At 41.5% G+C, this 21,808-nt stretch overlaps 1 protein-coding gene across 2 annotated transcripts in view; it reads left to right on the top strand.

Annotated features, from left to right (window-relative positions):
• Positions 1-21,808, top strand: part of TAGAP (T cell activation RhoGTPase activating protein) — a 493,639-nt gene that overhangs the window by 193,127 nt on the left and 278,704 nt on the right. The window contains exon 2 of one of the 2 annotated variants that reach the window (XM_078649131.1): positions 9,699-9,784. In XM_078649131.1, coding sequence (XP_078505257.1) covers positions 9,699-9,784 — 86 coding nt within the window. The remainder of the gene's footprint in view (positions 1-9,698; positions 9,785-21,808) is intronic. The other variant, XM_078649132.1, reaches the window with a different exon arrangement.

Raw genomic sequence — 21,808 nt, 5'->3', positions numbered from 1 at the left:
TCACAGGATCTTCGAGGTCTGTTGGGAGTATCTCTCTTGTGTTTGCTATAGAAAACCTCTGGACCTTGCTGGTAAAAGCCTCAGTAAGGGAGCCTTTTGCCGACAAGCTCCACTCACTTTTCTAATGGAATCCAGTGTGTCGCCTGAGTGACCTAGTTGTGTGGCACACTGGTCAAAATTCTGACCGCCTAGTTCTGTACACATTGTGTTGCAAATGGGTCAAGGTTCTAGCAGGAAAGCCCAAATATAATATATTGCAGTAGTCCAGGCCGGAAGGAATGTTATCCTAGACCACAATCATATGAACCTGGGTTGACAACAACGGGAAGCGCTTTATGGAGCATTCGTAGAGAGAAAACACAAGACGTAGACAAAGCATTGACTTGGTTTTCTAAAGTGAGCTCAATGTCAGTAACAACACCCAGATGTTTCAATGAATGTACTAGTGTTGGATGGGCTTTCTGATGACTGTGGAGCAGAGAGCAGAACCGCTGTTGGAAACACATTGCTTTCCCTCACCTGTAAATAAGTTGACTGAACCAAGACTTTGGCAAACGGGGCAACCACCAAACCCCACTACTGTGACCCTCTAAATGAGGTCCTTAGTTAAGAATCTAAAGCATTACAGAGATAGACAAAAGAAGTAATAGAGGCCGTAGGAAATTGTCAAACTCATATTGCCTACTTTGTTCAGTAGTGAAAATGACTTAATTTGTACTGTAGTAACTTTGTTATCCTGGTGCACTCTTATTAGCAAAGTTTTGAAGAGCATATGTTCTGTATATTCTTAGATAGCGCTGCTCATGTCACAAGGCGGCCTACCCTTGTCTAGCAATAATTAGATACGTAGTGTGGACGGTGAACGCCGTCCTACATATGAGTGCGCTGTTTTTCCATGAAACGCTAAGGTTTCTTCTCCATCTAATTCAATTTATGTTAAATTTATTCCATATATATAACAACTCTGTAATCCGTTTTGGCTTTGCAAATGATTTATAGTTTTATTTCACAGTTTCATGTAGGATAATATTCCATTTATCGATACATCTTATATTCCCAATGCATTTCGGGTCTCTTAAATAGGACCCTTCGTCAGGGGACTAGAAAAATGAAAGGAAACAGGACCAATTAATTCACTGTCCAGGATATACAATTATGAACCATTTCAGTATGCAATGTTAACATGAAATTAACCATTTTCCAACTTAAAATTGGTACGTTATTTCTCAATTCAAATGTAGAATGCAGTATACATAGCTTTCCATAATAACGAGCTAGTACATATATCGTTATTTTCTGCCAAAATACACATTAGTGGTGCGCGTTAACCTAACAATACTAAACATCAACAACATCCATACATTAGCGTACTCTACTTACATTCGACCATCCGGTCTGTTGCATAGAAGTAAACTGGCGTCTCTGTGTTGCAGTTTTACGCGCCAAAAACAAAACACTGACTTTCAAGTAAAGTTCCGGACACGTGATCGGAACGTCATCCAATCGCGGCGGGGTATTACATCAGTCATGTGCCAAGGTCCGTGTTTGCTTCACGGAAGTAAACCGGAATGAATTCATTCTAAATTAATATATATGATGGAAACATTGCTACAAATCTAAATAGCTGCATTATGTTATTTTCGTAACAATACGAACCTGTTATAACAATAGACAATAATGAGCAAAATATATATCACGACTACTGATGGTATCAACTATCCAAATAATACTTCAAGGTTTGAGGACATTGCTCAAGTCCATAGCAGTAATTTACAAAAAACAAGAATGTTCAATTCTGTCATTGAGCCCCATCGGGGGGGCCGAATTAAGTTTTTTAATCCAGTAATATTCACATCTGAGTCTTTGCTTAGTGGGGTCCAGGTCTCTGCGTGTGACAATTTTCTCTAAGACCATGTATCTTAACTGGGATATTTGATGGCGTGCTTCCATCCAGTGGCATGCAATGGTGGATTTCGAGTTCATAAGCCTAATGTTACTCTTATGTTCAGTTATTCGTGTTTTTATTTTTCTCTCTGTTTGTCCTACATAGGTTTTACCACATGGACATTTGATGACGTACACACAGTTTGTTGTGTCGCATGTGCTATTGTGTTTCAATTCAATTGAATGTCCTTTGGTGGGGTGAGTGAATTGGTTACCAGTGATCACATTTCCACAATGAATGCAATTATGGCATTTTTGCATGCCTTTAAAGGTAGTAGTGAGTTTCTTTGGGGTGTTTAACAGTTCTTTAATGTTTCTTGATCTTTGGAATGCGAAAGTTATTTTTTCATTATACAAGTCTTTCAAATCAGGCTCTTGCTGAATAAGTCTCCAGTGTCTATTCACTATTTTTTTGATTTTGGGTGCATCCGTGGAGAATTTAAGTACACACACAGTTTTAGTCTCTTGTGGTTTAACTGTTTCTGTTAACATGCTGGTGCGTGATTGATTAGCCACTCTTTCAATGGAAGTTTGTAGAACATCATTAGGGTATCCTCTGGCTTGATATTTCTTAATTTGTACTTGCAAAATGTTAGACAACTCTTCTTCATTAGAGGTTATTCTTTTCATTCTTATGAATTGAGAAGTAGGTAAGTGTTTTTTCAATGCCATAGGGTGAAAACTTTGAAACAATAGGGATGAATTTTTATCTGTTTTCTTAATGTGTACATTTGTTTCAATGCTATTGTTGATGATTGTCACTTTCACATCAAGAAATGCAATGCTTTGTTCATCTATGGTGTGGGTGAATTTAATTCTTTCGTTGCACTGATTGAGTGCCATGATATTGTTTTCCAGATCTTCCTTGGACCCTCTCCAGATTATAAATAAATCATCAATATATCTTTTGTACATGATCAAGTTTTCTGTCCATTGCAGATTTTTCAAAATGTGGTCAGTTTCAAATTTGTTCATAAAGATATTTGCATATGAGGGCGCTCCCCCAAAGCCCATAGATGTCCCGCTACTTTGGTTGTAGTATTTTCCGTCCCATTCAAAATAACTGCAGTATAATGCAAATTGCATGAGTTGTATGATCAGTAATTTTTGTTCTTCTTGAAGATCACTGTTTATGAGGCTCCACTCTAATGCTTCTAAGCCTTCATTGTGAGGGATAGAGGTGTAGAGGGCGGTTACATCAATGGTACACAGTAGATAAGTTTCATCCATCTTCAACTCAATATTTTCCAATAGGTTCAAAAAAGCTGTCGTGTCTTTAATATATGTGGCTGAATTTTGTACAATCGGTTGCAAAAACTTGTCGATGAATTTCCCTATGGGCTCAGAGATTGACCCACACGCGGAGACGATGGGTCTAAATGGCGGATTTTTCAAGTTTTTATGTATTTTAGGTGTCATGTACAGTTTAGGTCGTCTGGGGTATTTTATCTCAAAGAACTGTTTGGTTTTTTCATTGATCCACTTCATTTCAAAAGCATGATTGATGATCTCTTGTAAATTTTGTTGATATTCAAAAGTCGGATCTGATTCTAATGGAAGATATACATCTACGTTATTTACATGCTCATTCACACTTTTCATGTAGAAATCAGTATCCATTACAACAAGGGCCCCTCCCTTGTCTGCCTTTTGAAACGTCAATTGTTCGTTGTTAGTTAGATTTTTCAAAGTGTTCCACTCACTGGGTGTGAGATTACTTTTTTTGGGTTTGCTGTATGTTATTTTTTGCACATCTGTTAGTACTGATCTTTCAAAGGCTTCAATAGTTTTATGAGTAAATGGAGCACAAAAAGAACTTTTTGGTCGAAATTCTTTCTCCCAAGTTTTTTCAGCTTGAACTTCAGTCGCATCTTTAAAGAAGTACCTTAATTTCAATGATCTAAAGAATTTAAATAGTGCAATATCTGTTTCTGCTGAATTTGAGGAGTATGTGGGTACAAATGTCATTCCTTTATTGAGAATTTTAGTTTCAGCTTGAGTCAAACGTTTAGATGAAATATTCACAATTAGTTGGTTTTCGCTTTCTGACTCCTGGTCCTTTCTGCTATGCCTTTTGCTGTTTCTGCGTCCTCGTCTGGTGGGTCTAGAGTTGTCGGTGGATCGTTTGCCGCAGGGCTGATCTCTAAAAAACTCACTTGTGGGGTCACATTGCTGGTAGATGGTTTTTCTATGAGAGTTGTGGTTTTGGTGATAGGTCTCCTCGTGGATGCTATCTCTGAATCAGATACTACACTTTCTTGGGAAGAAGATGTGGTGGTCTTTTTGGATTGTTGTTGTTGAGTTTGCCATTTCTTTTGATTGTAAATTTCGGCCCAAGTGTAGACCTCATCCAATTTGTAGTCCAAAGTGTCTCTGCGATATTTCCGCACTTTACGTTCATTGATTTCTTTAGAATATTTATCTAGTTTACCATTCACTTCTTCTAAAGTTGTTTGTAGATCTGCAATTTTACCAATTTGGGTTTTCAACGACTCAATTTCTTCTTCAATTTCTTTTAAAGCTTTTGAAAGTTCTTCCACTATAAGCAGGATCAGATCCAGCGAACATTTATTTAAAATTTGATACCACCGTTCAATGAATTTCTTACTATTTTTGCATAACATGGGCTTGAGGGCTATCCTGAGACCTCTCGGTATTCTTTGATTTTTATGGTAATGGATGAGAGTGGTAGCGTGCATCCTCTGGTTTATTTCTTTTTTGCTCAAATATTCAAATTGTCGTATTAACTGTGCTAAAGTGATTTTTTGAGGAGCGAATTGTCTGGTCTCCTGAATCAGATCATAAATTTCTTTTGCTGTTTCTGCTGTGAAGGCTAGCGTTTCCGCTTTATTTGTAGTGATCAATGCAATCTCATCTAGTTGCATGTTTATGGGTTGGTGCTACCCAGGATGAGTAGGGCGGAAAATAAACAACTGTAACTTTGTTATCCTGGTGCACTCTTATTAGCAAAGTTTTGAAGAGCATATGTTCTGTATATTCTTAGATAGCGCTGCTCATGTCACAAGGCGGCCTACCCTTGTCTAGCAATAATTAGATACGTAGTGTGGAGAAGAAACCTTAGCGTTTCATGGAAAAACAGCGCACTCATATGTAGGACGGCGTTCACCGTCCACACTACGTATCTAATTATTGCTAGACAAGGGTAGGCCGCCTTGTGACATGAGCAGCGCTATCTAAGAATATACAGAACATATGCTCTTCAAAACTTTGCTAATAAGAGTGCACCAGGATAACAAAGTTACAGTTGTTTATTTTCCGCCCTACTCATCCTGGGTAGCACCAACCCATAAACATGCAACTAGATGAGATTGCATTGATCACTACAAATAAAGCGGAAACGCTAGCCTTCACAGCAGAAACAGCAAAAGAAATTTATGATCTGATTCAGGAGACCAGACAATTCGCTCCTCAAAAAATCACTTTAGCACAGTTAATACGACAATTTGAATATTTGAGCAAAAAAGAAATAAACCAGAGGATGCACGCTACCACTCTCATCCATTACCATAAAAATCAAAGAATACCGAGAGGTCTCAGGATAGCCCTCAAGCCCATGTTATGCAAAAATAGTAAGAAATTCATTGAACGGTGGTATCAAATTTTAAATAAATGTTCGCTGGATCTGATCCTGCTTATAGTGGAAGAACTTTCAAAAGCTTTAAAAGAAATTGAAGAAGAAATTGAGTCGTTGAAAACCCAAATTGGTAAAATTGCAGATCTACAAACAACTTTAGAAGAAGTGAATGGTAAACTAGATAAATATTCTAAAGAAATCAATGAACGTAAAGTGCGGAAATATCGCAGAGACACTTTGGACTACAAATTGGATGAGGTCTACACTTGGGCCGAAATTTACAATCAAAAGAAATGGCAAACTCAACAACAACAATCCAAAAAGACCACCACATCTTCTTCCCAAGAAAGTGTAGTATCTGATTCAGAGATAGCATCCACGAGGAGACCTATCACCAAAACCACAACTCTCATAGAAAAACCATCTACCAGCAATGTGACCCCACAAGTGAGTTTTTTAGAGATCAGCCCTGCGGCAAACGATCCACCGACAACTCTAGACCCACCAGACGAGGACGCAGAAACAGCAAAAGGCATAGCAGAAAGGACCAGGAGTCAGAAAGCGAAAACCAACTAATTGTGAATATTTCATCTAAACGTTTGACTCAAGCTGAAACTAAAATTCTCAATAAAGGAATGACATTTGTACCCACATACTCCTCAAATTCAGCAGAACAGATATTGCACTATTTAAATTCTTTAGATCATTGAAATTAAGGTACTTCTTTAAAGATGCGACTGAAGTTCAAGCTGAAAAAACTTGGGAGAAAGAATTTCGACCAAAAAGTTCTTTTTGTGCTCCATTTACTCATAAAACTATTGAAGCCTTTGAAAGATCAGTACTAACAGATGTGCAAAAAATAACATACAGCAAACCCAAAAAAAGTAATCTCACACCCAGTGAGTGGAACACTTTGAAAAATCTAACTAACAACGAACAATTGACGTTTCAAAAGGCAGACAAGGGAGGGGCCCTTGTTGTAATGGATACTGATTTCTACATGAAAAGTGTGAATGAGCATGTAAATAACGTAGATGTATATCTTCCATTAGAATCAGATCCGACTTTTGAATATCAACAAAATTTACAAGAGATCATCAATCATGCTTTTGAAATGAAGTGGATCAATGAAAAAACCAAACAGTTCTTTGAGATAAAATACCCCAGACGACCTAAACTGTACATGACACCTAAAATACATAAAAACTTGAAAAATCCGCCATTTAGACCCATCGTCTCCGCGTGTGGGTCAATCTCTGAGCCCATAGGGAAATTCATCGACAAGTTTTTGCAACCGATTGTACAAAATTCAGCCACATATATTAAAGACACGACAGCTTTTTTGAACCTATTGGAAAATATTGAGTTGAAGATGGATGAAACTTATCTACTGTGTACCATTGATGTAACCGCCCTCTACACCTCTATCCCTCACAATGAAGGCTTAGAAGCATTAGAGTGGAGCCTCATAAACAGTGATCTTCAAGAAGAACAAAAATTACTGATCATACAACTCATGCAATTTGCATTATACTGCAGTTATTTTGAATGGGACGGAAAATACTACAACCAAAGTAGCGGGACATCTATGGGCTTTGGGGGAGCGCCCTCATATGCAAATATCTTTATGAACAAATTTGAAACTGACCACATTTTGAAAAATCTGCAATGGACAGAAAACTTGATCATGTACAAAAGATATATTGATGATTTATTTATAATCTGGAGAGGGTCCAAGGAAGATCTGGAAAACAATATCATGGCACTCAATCAGTGCAACGAAAGAATTAAATTCACCCTCACCATAGATGAACAAAGCATTGCATTTCTTGATGTGAAAGTGACAATCATCAACAATAGCATTGAAACAAATGTACACATTAAGAAAACAGATAAAAATTCATCCCTATTGTTTCAAAGTTTTCACCCTATGGCATTGAAAAAACACTTACCTACTTCTCAATTCATAAGAATGAAAAGAATAACCTCTAATGAAGAAGAGTTGTCTAACATTTTGCAAGTACAAATTAAGAAATATCAAGCCAGAGGATACCCTAATGATGTTCTACAAACTTCCATTGAAAGAGTGGCTAATCAATCACGCACCAGCATGTTAACAGAAACAGTTAAACCACAAGAGACTAAAACTGTGTGTGTACTTAAATTCTCCACGGATGCACCCAAAATCAAAAAAATAGTGAATAGACACTGGAGACTTATTCAGCAAGAGCCTGATTTGAAAGACTTGTATAATGAAAAAATAACTTTCGCATTCCAAAGATCAAGAAACATTAAAGAACTGTTAAACACCCCAAAGAAACTCACTACTACCTTTAAAGGCATGCAAAAATGCCATAATTGCATTCATTGTGGAAATGTGATCACTGGTAACCAATTCACTCACCCCACCAAAGGACATTCAATTGAATTGAAACACAATAGCACATGCGACACAACAAACTGTGTGTACGTCATCAAATGTCCATGTGGTAAAACCTATGTAGGACAAACAGAGAGAAAAAGAAAAACACGAATAACTGAACATAAGAGTAACATTAGGCTTATGAACTCGAAATCCACCATTGCATGCCACTGGATGGAAGCACGCCATCAAATATCCCAGTTAAGATACATGGTCTTAGAGAAAATTGTCACACGCAGAGACCTGGACCCCACTAAGCAAAGACTCAGATGTGAATATTACTGGATTAAAAAACTTAATTCGGCCCCCCCGATGGGGCTCAATGACAGAATTGAACATTCTTGTTTTTTGTAAATTACTGCTATGGACTTGAGCAATGTCCTCAAACCTTGAAGTATTATTTGGATAGTTGATACCATCAGTAGTCGTGATATATATTTTGCTCATTATTGTCTATTGTTATAACAGGTTCGTATTGTTACGAAAATAACATAATGCAGCTATTTAGATTTGTAGCAATGTTTCCATCATATATATTAATTTAGAATAAATTCATTCCGGTTTACTTCCGTGAAGCAAACACGGACCTTGGCACATGACTGATGTAATACCCCGCCGCGATTGGATGACGTTCCGATCACGTGTCCGGAACTTTACTTGAAAGTCAGTGTTTTGTTTTTGGCGCGTAAAACTGCAACACAGAGACGCCAGTTTACTTCTATGCAACAGACCGGATGGTCGAATGTAAGTAGAGTACGCTAATGTATGGATGTTGTTGATGTTTAGTATTGTTAGGTTAACGCGCACCACTAATGTGTATTTTGGCAGAAAATAACGATATATGTACTAGCTCGTTATTATGGAAAGCTATGTATACTGCATTCTACATTTGAATTGAGAAATAACGTACCAATTTTAAGTTGGAAAATGGTTAATTTCATGTTAACATTGCATACTGAAATGGTTCATAATTGTATATCCTGGACAGTGAATTAATTGGTCCTGTTTCCTTTCATTTTTCTAGTCCCCTGACGAAGGGTCCTATTTAAGAGACCCGAAATGCATTGGGAATATAAGATGTATCGATAAATGGAATATTATCCTACATGAAACTGTGAAATAAAACTATAAATCATTTGCAAAGCCAAAATGGATTACAGAGTTGTTATATATATGGAATAAATTTAACATAAATTGAATTAGATGGAGAAGAAACCTTAGCGTTTCATGGAAAAACAGCGCACTCATATGTAGGACGGCGTTCACCGTCCACACTACGTATCTAATTAATTTGTACTGTATCCTTCACTGCCTCTGGGTCAGATGACCTAGATCCACTGCCAAGCATCCCCTCTGGAACACATATTACAGGATGTATGATGGTACAATGCGTGCTTTTACCACGCGTACCGTACTTACCACGCAGGTTTTACAATGCAAGTCGTTACAACGACTTGCGTTGGGGGGCGCTGGATAGTGGAATAGTTTAATTTACTATTCCAACTCCAGTCCCCGTGGATAGTAGGGAAGGTGTTGGATAGTAAATTAAACTATTCCCTATCCTACAGCGCCCTCCAGCGCAAGTCATTGTAATGACATTTGTTGTAAAACCTGCGTGGTAATGGTACCGCGTTGTAAAAGTTTTGTTGTAAAGGATGTTCCCCCATATTACATAATGTCAAATGCAGAAGTTACACTAGAAAAGAACTAACTAGTAACTGTACTTTCCTTTTTCAGCAGTTGAAGAGCCTGGCTCAGCGAAGATGTTCAGCCCCATCAATTGTTTTCAGCAAAGCACTAAGCAAGCCCTGGTCATCAGGCAGGTAGGACGTGTTTGTTAATTATTTCTTTAGAATGGACTACCTTTCTCAAATGAATATTATTGAATGGAGAGTGTATGTCTATAACTGTATGAAGTGGTAGCTATTTTCCAGAGAGTTAAGTAAATCTGATGTAGCACCCAGACATTAAAATGCTGAATTTGAAATTAAAATATAACCACACTAATGACGGCTGTGACCAGCAGGAGGCAACTATTCATTTGTTTTTTACACTGAACCAAAGGTTTGCCCACTAGTAGATGATTTTGAAAGGGAGTAACTTTTGGGAACTGCAGTCCTTTAAAAACTCAGCGTCAGACTCTTTCAACAAAAGCAGATGCTGAGAAAGGACCCAAATGAGGGCAAATGTCATAATCTTCAGAACGTGTAGCAAACTTTGCATAACTTCAGATGTTACACATGTTCCCAAACTTCTCAAGGATGGTCCTCGGACATCCGACTGCGCCATTTTTCCTTTTTGCTCTATGAGAGGTCAGCTCTCATGAGCCTATGAGTGGTGTTTTTGAGTCAGAGGTCGTAGGGAAAGCAGGAGTCACATACTCTTAAGTTCTTCTCCAGACAGACAAGTATTCTTCCAAGTAGAATGTCTTCTTAGTACCAACAAGCAATCTGATTTGAGATTGTAAACAGTGCTTTACTAAGGCTCACCTAGCAGTGTCTGGTATGATTCATTAAGCAAATCAGATCAGGTAACCAAGAGATTCTCCTCTTTTATTTCTCAACTGGTTCCCAGCCCTAAAATACTGTAAACTGTACTGACTTGCAGTAAAATGACTCACTTGTCCTGCAGCTTTTCATGATGACAGAATGAAGCCCTGTTCACATTTCTCTTCTTCATGCCTTCACCAATCAAAGAAGCATGGCCCTTGTTAGTCTATGATTGCCCTCCTGTTTAATCCTACCTGGAATTGGTCTTTGAAGAGACCCAAACCTCTTCTTCTCTGAAAGGAGGGAGCTAGAGCTCAGGAAGTCTTTTGTTGCAGGTAATCTGGGAAATTGTTCAGAAGGATGGACACAACAAGTCAGCATGTCTTTTAGAATTAGGGAAGAGTTGGGTCTAAAGAGAGTTTTGAAGACAAAGGGTCTGTTTTACTGTTTGGCAGACAGGGTACTCTGCCACAAAGGTTCAGAGTACCCTGTCCACCAAACTAGCAGTCTGTCCACTCTATTTTGAGTTTGGCAGACTATCATGTCTTTGTCAGTGGTGCCCCCACCTGCTTCAACATCGAGAACCCAGCAACGACGGAGCTGGGACATCGGTGTAGGTAAATATGACCATCTGCCCTGTTTAAAGCAGATGGTCTCATGTTCTTTTTATTCAGTTCAGCACCGCTATTAAAACTCTGGTGGTCTTAAATTGAAAAAAATCTAAAATGACTCCCCACAACCTCTAGGGTGTCTGGGTCATTATTTTTCTTTGTGTTTGAAAAACAAACTCATGCTTTGGAAGCTGGTTTTGGAAAAACAAGAAAGTTGTTTGAGCGGCCATCTAATATATGACAACTGTGCTGCAAACTTTCAGTTCTTTCAGAGGAGCATGCAAGGAGATCTGTGCAAGGCCGGCAGATATCTCAAAATATGGTAGGTCATAGTCCAGCCAGAGTGGCGGAGGTAATGACTTCCACTACCTTGACAGACCATGGGCCACCTCCACTCCATCCCAAAATAATCTTCCCCAATCGAATCCAAAACAATCTGCCTCACTCCAATTCCCAAAAATGTGCCCCACTCCATTAAGCTCCACTCCAATCCAAAACAATCTGCCCCACTCCAATGCAAAACAATCTCCCCCACTCCAATCCAAAACAATCCGCTCCACTCCACTCCAATCAGCCTCACTCCAATCCACTTTACCTCAATCCAAAACACCACAGTCTAAACCAATCCACCCCAATCTAGCCAAATCCAATCTACCCCACTCCAATTCACCCCTGTTTAAAGCAGATGGTCTCATGTTCTTTTTATTCTGTTCAGCACCGCTATTGAAACTCTGGTGGTCTTAAATTGAAAAAAAATCTAAAATGACTCCCCACAACCTCTAGGGTGTCTGGGTCATTATTATTTTGTGTTTGTAAAACAAACTCATGCTTTGGAAGCTGGTTTTGGAAAAACAAAAAAGTTTTCTGTGCGGCCATCTAATATATGACAACTGTGCTGCAAACTGTCAGTTCTTTCAGAGGAGCACGCATGGAGATCTGTGCAGGGCCGGCAGATATCTCAAAATATGGTAGGTCATAGTCTAGCCAGAGTGGCAGAGGTAATGACCTCAACTATTTTGACAGACTATGGGCCACCTCCACTCCATCCCAAAATAATCTTTGCCACTTGAATCTGCCTCACTCCAATTTCCCAAAATGTGCCCCACTCCATTAAGCTCCACTCCAATCCAAAACAATCTTCCCCACTCCAATGCAAAACAATCTGCCCCACTCCAATCCAAAACAATCTGCTCCACTCCAGTCTGTCTCACTCCAATCCACTTTACCTTAATCCAATCCACCACAGTCCAATCCAATCCACCCCACCCAATCCAATCCAGCCAAATCCAATCTACCCCACTCCAATTCACCCCACCCCACTTCAATCTACCCCACTCCAATTCACCCCAGCCAACTCCATTTTAATCCACCCCTGCCCAATCCAATCCACTCTATGACAATGTTCTCCATGACACTGCAGCTCTACGACTCTCTTTTCCAAGGAACCACTGAACTCTACTCCCCTCCACAATGTACTCCCCGACTCCACTCTACGACACTCCACTCCAACAAATAAAGTCTACAATACTCTACTTCACCCACTCTAATCTAGGACACTCCACGCCACTAACTTTTGAGAAATGCTGAACAGCAGCCACACTGTACAGCATGGCAAAAACACATTACTAAAGCCAATAGCTCTTGTGTAGGCGAGGCCTATTGGCTTTGCCATCGCTTGTTATACTAATTGTAAATGAGAATTCACCCCCACCCCCTCAACTAATCCAATTTTTTATGTTTTTGAACCAATTCACAATGATATGTAATATCATATAAAAGCCTACTATAGGAGTACTGCTTTATACACCCCAGAATGACTTTGTACACAGGCCCCCTCGAATCTGCAACAGCTTCAGGTCACCCTACGAAAGCTGGTGCTCACCACGTTTTCCTGCATACGAAGCAAACACGCCAGAGTGAAGGGTATAGTCTTCCTCCCCCCTTAGACACTGTTGTTGCAACGGGTCTGAATCAAATTCATCAATGGTCTCGATAAAGGGCATCTGTTGGTATGTTCGATGTCCCTGTGGGATTCTTGGTGGATATGGAACTTGTACCTGCGGACCTATTGTCCCCCCCTTGTACAGATCTGGGTCTCGTCACTGTATTGACGGCCTCAGGTGTCTACACCACTTCCTCCTCTTGAATCTGTTTAACTGGATTCCATCTGCACTCGTACTTCCAATGCCTGATCTTGTGACAATTATGACATGCAGTTGTTTTCTTTAGCGTGGCAACATCTACTCTTGTCTTAGGATCTATGGGTTTCCCCCTTCCCTGACCTCATGCATTCTGGGTCCCTCCTTGATTGTTTCTCTGTCTTCTTCCTAACTTTCCTCCGCTTGACTGTGACTGATCTTCCTTTTCTGCATTCTGCATTTGGGCCAGCATCAGCGTATCCTTGAGCTTCTTATGCTTTGAGTCCACTTTATCACTACAGTACCTGGCATACCGTAGAATCTCGTCCATGGATTTATTCTGCCAGCTGATCAAATGCTGTTGAATTATAAAGCTAATCTCTGGTCTTAATCCTAAAATAAATTTAGAGACGAACTGTCCCATATTCTTTGGGCCGAGAGTTTCCAACCCGCTGTACTGCTTGAAGGCGTGCAAGAGCCTTTCATAATAGGCATGTACAGTCTCTTTTGGCTCCTGAACAGTTCTGTCTATCTTAACCCAATCAATATCTTGTGGTGAAATGTTGGATTGCAACCATGTGATTCCCTGCTCATAGTTTTTCATAACCACAGGTGAAGGACCATGTGTAACAGAATCTCACTCAGGTTCCGAAGCCGGCCAGTCAACTGCAATTTTACAAGCTGACCACAAATCACTTGGTACCACAATATCAAACAACGTATTCAAATCAATCCACAGCACCTTTGAAATTTCGACAAATTGATCAACTTGTTTGTACCACTCAACAGGTTTTTCCCTCAGCCGGGGAAAATCATTGGTAAACGCCACCAAATAACCTCTACTCCAAGGCACATGCACCTACCCTCCACTCGGTACCTCTCGCAATGGATAAGCCTCTACCCCTATTGTCCCTCCTCCTGTAGGCAGTGTTTCTCCTATGCTCTTCTTGGCATTCTTCTTCTTTGTTATATCAAAAAAGGACACAGTTCCATGACCAGAGGGTGCGTGATTGTCACCCACTGTATAGATACAGGAAGAGAGAGGGTAAAGGGTAGAGAAAAGTCAGAGGGAAAGGGGGTGAAAAGAGGTAGATACTATTCCCCGGTCTCAAGGATACACTCCAGAAGTGGAAGATTAAATCTTGCCTCTCTTTCGCCCTCACACACCCCGAAGGATGTCATGCTTCATCATCGGGCTTTTTTGTGCTCCTCGTCAGACCGGCGCTGCAATGTCTGTCGGGCCCCCGAAAGGTCTCTTTGGCGGAGATCTTTTAAAGAGAAAACGCGGTATGATGCATGCAGGTGTGAGGGGAAGGGGTAGGTGCGGAAGCAAGAGCATTCCGAGACAACCTATTCCCGGATGCTTGCACGACCAGCGCAGCATAGCCTCAGGCACCTGGCCTTTAACAGAGGGCACACACATCAGTATCTACCTACGGAGATCCTGTTATGCACCCTAAGATTCACTCTAGGACACCCAACCATTAGTGACAAGGCGACTAATGGATATCCTTTTGTATGTGTGCCCCCCTCAATTTAATTAGACGTGCATTTCATTTTAGGTCCTGAAGAAACGCCATCGATCTCTCTGACACACAGGCGTGAAACATGTCGACCTTTTGACCTGTCACATAGGCACATTGAAACCTCACGTGACACACTAACCTGTTGGTTTTTTATTATACCAAGGACACCACACAAATAAAAGCATCTCAGACTGGATGCCCTTAGGTATTTTTAACTCACTAGCACGCACCTCTTCACTTAAAAGAAACCCTCCCATTTTCTAACCCTGCCCTCACACCTGCATGCATCATACGGCGTTTTCTCTTTAAAAGATCTCCGCCAAAGAGACCCTTCGGGGGCCCGTCAGACATTGCAGCGCCGGTCTGACGAGGAGCACAAAAAAGCCCGATGATGAAGCATGACATCCTTCGGGGTGTGTGAGGGCGAAAGAGAGGCAAGATTTGATCTTCCCCTTCGGGAGTGTATCCTTGAGACCGGGGAATAGTATCTACCTCTTTTCACCCCCTTTCCCTCTGACTTTTCTCTACCCTTTACCCTCTCTCTTCCTGTATCTATACAGTGGGTGACATTCACGCACCCTCTGGTCATGGAACTGTGTCCTTTTTTGATATAACGACTCATTCAGGAGCACGGACACTGGACCTTATCAAGCTCCCGGTCCCCCCCTCTTCTCTCCCATTGTTGACCCATTCTTCTTCTTTGACCATCTTTCCTCCCATTTGTCAAGCATGCTCCACGCACATATCCCTACAATCAATTCTCGAATATGTGTTTTCAGAATGATTACCCTTTTCTCCTCTAGTTCCTGATCACTGTAATTTAACCGTTGATTTCCGTGCAACATCTTCGTTTTGGACAAATCTACATCATACCTCTGTGCCAACTCTGTCAATTTCTCATGTGCTTTCCTCACCCTGCGTTTTACATCCTTCGCCACAAACAGCAATTCATCTGGCTCATAGAGTTCCAGCCTTTCCAAATGCAAATTTCCACTGATTATTTCCTCTACTTCTGCCTTTAACCTCACCACCTCCAACAATTTAGCCCTCATAGCAGCTTTAATCGTTCCTAGACTTGATGCACTACTCGACTCTCCACTCTCACTACACTGATCTCCCCGCTGATTCCCTTCCATTATGTTCCGTGAGACAGATTGACTCCCCAAAACTCCCTGTCCATTGTCATCTTCCGATATCCTTCCACTAGGACCTCTCACTGGGGGTTCTCACATCCTCAAATTAGAGCATTATTCGGCCAATGACCCTGTCCTCGCTGCTCTCTGCTCCACATGACCTCTAGAAGAATCTGCCGTGAGTGACAAAGGTGTACTCGACTCTATGGGTCTCGAAGGGTGACCGCTTCCACTCGCTATACCATTCCCTCCAGAACCAATACTTTCTCCCATTGTTGATCGTTATAGGCTCCTGCTTTCTGCTTGTTCTGGATCATACATTGACACTATGGGACCAATGGTGACCGGCACTGTAACAGCTTTGGGTAATCTTGTAACAATATTACCCTTCGCTTCTGTTCCCCTCAGTGGTTGTGTCCCCATTCTCTCAGTTCTTGCGGAAATCCTTCCGCTTACTCCTGCACTAGAGCTTGTCTGCGGCTCCCCAGTTTCTTCTGTAAGGGCTCTCATTCCCTCTTCCGAACTTGGGTTATATGGAGCTGGACGTTCTGCTAGTAACCTTCCCAGTAAACTGTCATCTGTGTCACTATCCTCTTCCTCTTATCTTCTCCTCTGAGCATCTTCCACCTTTACCAATAGAGGAAACAGCCTACCTCCCTCAATTGTTTCTACCCTCCATCTTTTCGCCAATGCGCCCCATCGTGCATCTTGAAACGCCCTGATTGACTTCTTCACCCTTTCCTGACTTTGATCTCTTTTCCTTGCATGCGCAGCTCTCATCCATGCATCTTGCACTTCAGAATGTGTTGGTCTGGGTAAAGGTCGCAACGCAGTCATCACTGCTTTCAAGTGATACAACACATGAAATCTGAATGAGCCATAACGTGGGAAAGCCAAATCTCCCTCCTTTTCAGTAATCTTTTGCCAATTTTGAAGCAAAATTATAGTATTAAGCCCTACGTTTGTAGCCATGTAATGAGCTGGGGTATCCTCAGGCGGTGCTTCTTCCCCACCCAAGTTACCACTCCTCTATCTCCCCTACAAAGATCTTGCAATACCCTAAAACATTAAAACATTTCAGGATGAAATCAACTCTTTTACCTACAATGTTTTCGTTCCACTTCCTGATGTCAATCCACCAATACCAGCGCATCTTTATGCCAACTGACCTATCACAGCGTGGCATACTTCGATGTCACTCTTCCTCCTCACTCAGCAGTTCCCCTCCTTCACAATCTGTCTCTAACACTCACGCACATCCCACTCATTCTGCAAGTAACTGTCTGTCCATCATATGACCGGACAATCACTTGATTGATTGCCCACCATACGACCGGACAGTCACTCGTAATTATCTACCTCAATCTGACAATTGCCTGTCCGCGAAACGACTGGACAACTGCCCTCGACCATCTGCCCACGAACGGCCCGACGGTCACATAAATAATTGATAGGATCTAATCACTCGATTTTACACACACAGTAACCCACGACCAGCGTTGGCTACTCAAGCACTCACACTCTCGTTCCCTATCTCGAGTGGGTTTGTTGATGACGTCTCACGACTCCCCCAATCAATGGGAGACAATTACAACTCTGGGTGTCTTCTACACTACAATCTATCTGTCCCGGGATCTTAGGCTACTCCTTGTGCCTGACATAAAAAATCACATGGCCCACGCACGCTCACAGTACGAAACCACAATCACTCGACTTTCATCCCAACTCCGCCAGACATCACACAATCAATTCATCACCGCAATCTAAGAAACATACATCCCTATTCATACTCACTCTACCACGAACTGCTGTTCCCGACGCACCGTCACTCTCTGTCGGTCTCCACCTCGCGCCGTTGTCTTCCTCTCTCGATCCTCTGGACAACCATCTCTTGGGCTCTGTCAGGTTTTTAACTAACCTTTCCCTAGCTTCTCCCCTTACTACAGAGGGGGAAACAACCTTTACAACGCAACTTTTACAACGCACTACCATTACAACGAAACTTTTACAACGCAACACCTACACTATCCTACACTTATCCTACTGTTGCACCCCCTGGAGTTAGAATAGTAAATTGTACCCCTACACTATCCAATACTTACCTAAACATGCAATGTAATGTTATGCGTTGTAGTGGTATACGTTGTAAAGGTATTAGGCGTTGTAATGGAATGCGTTGTAAATGTAGTTTTTTAATTTTCGTTGTAATCGTATGCGTTGTAATGGAATGTGTTGTAATGGATGTTGCGTTGTAAAAAATGCGTTGTAAAGGTATGCGTTGTAAAAGTGTGCTTGTAGTGACATACAACCCTACAGAGGTAACCGTCCTTCTGATACCAACTGAAAAGGCTGTGTTCCACTACCAAAATTTAACAAGGAACCCTAGGTCGATGTATCTTTATTACCTGTTGAGAAGTGTAAAGGGGAGGAATAACTCATTTTTGGCAATTCAACAGTCTGTAGTAACCATGGCTCAAAGGATCACAGACTCCGAACTCCAGTTTAGGGGGTTTATTACAAAGCCCAAAACAACTGAATATACAAGCACCTCAAGACGAGGTTGTAAAAATACATGGGAACTAATACAAAGCCATATCTATGGGTTAGCCTGATCCGATGAATCATAAAGAGAATGAAAAGTTCCAAGAACAAAACACAAGCAAGAACGGCCCGAATATCTAAGTCGGACCTCATCTGTGGCTGAAAAGTGAAAGGCATTAGGTTATCCCAATTCTAACTCTAAGGTGACATCCCTACTTAGCGTTTCCAGGCAATATCAGTTAAAGGTGTCAGCTCGTGAAGACTTCCTAAGAAGTACATTCAAGTTGTATGGGTCAAGTAGCCAAAGCTACAGAGCTCGTGATAAGATGCTCTTTCCCGATCTCTCTGCGTACTCCTTTTCCTAACTCATACTATCTCCTTCTCCTCCTAGCTCCTTTTGCCTTTCCTCCCTGGGGGCACTGTCCCTAATACAAAATGCAAAGCTGTAAAACACGCCCACAGATCACCTCATCTCAATGGACACCTCTACTATTTTATTTATTTTATTTATTTTAAAATTTCTAGAGCGCACAAATACCTTACGGTGTCTCGGCGCTAGAGTTTGCAGATTACGAGGGTTCCGGTGACATCTTACTGATTAAAGAGCCATGTCTTAAGATGTTTTCGAAATGAAAGTAGAGAAGAATGGTCTTTAATCTGGGAAGGGATCTGATTCCATAATTTTGATGCAGCCATTCAAAACGTCTATCTCCCCATGTTACCTTTTTTGTGCATGGGATTTGTAGCTGTTGGGCCGAAGATGAGCGTAGTGTTCGACTGGGTTTATACATTTTAAATGCTCTTTTGAAGAAGTCAGGTCCGTTGTTGTTCAAGGCTTTGTGAATAATGCACATGGCTTTAAACTTTATCCGGCTTCTAATAGGTAGCCAGTGGAGCTCGCGAATTGTGGGAGAAATAGAAGCGTGCTTCGGTATCCCCATAAGAATCCTTGCAGCAGCATTTTGGACAAGCTGCAATTTGTTCACAACCTGCTCCTGTGTGTTGAGCAGTAAGCCATTGCAGTAGTCCACCTTGGATAGCACCAAGGAGGACATTAGGGTTTTACCTGCAGTTGGGGGAAGAAAAGGGAGCAGTTTCTTCACCATTCTTAGAGTAAAAAAAGAGGCCGAAACCACCGCATTGGCATGGCTGAGGAACGTGAGCTTATTATCAAAAAGCACGCCCAGGTTTTTCACCTTGGCTACTGGCAATGGAGGGGTTCCGAGTTCCGAAGGCCACCAGACCGGAGACCAAGACGGGGTTAGTTCTCCACCGTCTTCCACATTCCTTCCAGTGTTCAGCTTGATGACCTTTTTTAAAAAAAAGTTTTATTGAAGTTATGAATGTCACATATACGTATTTCAAGTTAATTTAGTCAACTTAACCAAACATAACACGTGTGGCATAGAAAAAGGTACAGCAGTGCATACATTCTGCGAACAAAGTGCATGTATATATTGCAATACAGTAAGTACAGTAAGGCGGTGTAACCCAACATAATCATACTTCAGAATCAGGTGGCACTTCATTGGATTGTGAGCGGAGGTACTATCTCTGCAGTTCCCACATGTCCTGTGGCCTGGAAGTGGTGGGCAATTCCTCGGCGTATACAACCAGGCATTCCTGACAATATACCATGTCTTTTAACCACTGGGTAGTGGAGGGAAACCCACGGCTCTCCCAGGACATAGCCACCCTGCGCTTGGCTAGTAATAACACTATTTTAGTTAATCTGCATGCCATGCCTTTCAGGGATGGCACCAGGCCCAATAGACATACATGTGGGGAGCATTCCAGAGTTATGCCGGTCATGTCATGTATTACTGCAAGCACAGCCACCCAGAATTCTGCTATCTTCCCACACTCCCATGCCAAGTGCCAGAAGTCCGAACCCGGAGCCCTGCACTGCTTGCATTTGTCATGGTCTCTAAAACCGCACTTAAAGAGTTTATGTGGTGTACGGTAGACTTGGTGTATGTACTTAAAATTGATTATCTGTAGGTTGCCATTCGATGTGAGATCCCTAGTCAGCTGGCAGCAATATTCCCCAGCTTGATGACTTTGATTCCCAAGCCTCCTCGTGAGAAAGAATACTGGTTCCCAATTATCGACATTCCATTTACAAAGTAACTCTTCTCCTCCATGCCTAACTCCTAAAACAAAGATTGTTAGTTTTAACTAACAAAGGCAGCTTCTTCCACCTGCAACAGAAAACGTGGGAACAGAACTTCCTTGCATGCACATGAAATTGTCCGACCACCTCTAAATGCAAGAGCTTACCAGGGAAACTACATTTTCAGTCCTACACAATTTGGCCAACACAAGAATAAACAAATAGGCCTTGCATATATACAACGTGAACATTTCATTTAGGCCTTTACACATCAGTTATACACACATGTTAATAATTCTTTGCAAACATCTAAAATGATTACACATTAAGCACAACTTGTCATCTCCACGTGCAATCTTCATCATGGTGCACGTTTAACCCGTTAACCGCGGCTGTAAGTTCACCGCGGTGCGGGCGTTCTCTTGCCCGGGCGGGGCCGCGTCGGCCGTTGGACGTGCGCAGCACTACGAAGGTAGTGCTTGCGACGGCCGACGGCAGCAGGGAAGGGGTTAAATCAAAAATGCACTACATTACACATGAGCTTTATATTAGGCAAATGCCATATACTAGAGGTTACTCTTTCCAAACATAGATGCTATTTCATTTCTTTTCCATGGCACAAATACTTTTTTCTATCGATTCAACATCACATCATTATTACGAAACGTTTTCTAATAACCACATGTTAATACAACACAAGAATATATGCGGGTGCGGACTATTCATGATTATGATGCACTCCTACAATTTTAGAGCACCATCGCGCTCCATCAAATCTGTAGTTGTGAAATACGCCTACCAATGTCTGTGTTTAGTGATCTCTGCCTCCTCCCCCTCCAAAGGGGAACGGAAACTGAATGAGCTGTACATTTATGCAGATTCGTTTAGTCATCACACATCTGGGGGCTTCTGGCGGCTCTGTGGTCAGCCTAAGACTGTAGAGAGGTGTACAGTGGTAATTAGTAGGAGGGCACTTAACAATAACAGAGCTAGAGTGGGCAGAGCGGAAAAGGTTTGGAAAGAGCACGAGCCTGTGTGCTTGTATGGGGCGTGTGCACGCATGTGAGGTGAAAAAGTTGCTAATAATGGGAACCGTGAGGGGTAAAAGAAGGAGTCAGTGCTCACTGGAAGGGCAAAACTCTTTATATTCCAGGAAAATGATTCCAATGACTTAAGAAATGCCCCAGTTCTCGTACTTGAAAGCCTATTTACGAAGTGTTTCTGAAAAAAAGTCTAAAATCTAATTCAGTAGGTTTGCTAATACATTTGAAGTTGATCATCAACTTTTACAAATTC

This window comes from Lissotriton helveticus, chromosome 6, assembly GCF_964261635.1.
Source record: "Lissotriton helveticus chromosome 6, aLisHel1.1, whole genome shotgun sequence".
Taxonomy (NCBI): domain Eukaryota; kingdom Metazoa; phylum Chordata; class Amphibia; order Caudata; family Salamandridae; genus Lissotriton; species Lissotriton helveticus.
The sequence above is the reverse complement of the archived record's forward strand: the minus strand, read 5'-3'. Positions and strand labels throughout refer to the sequence as shown.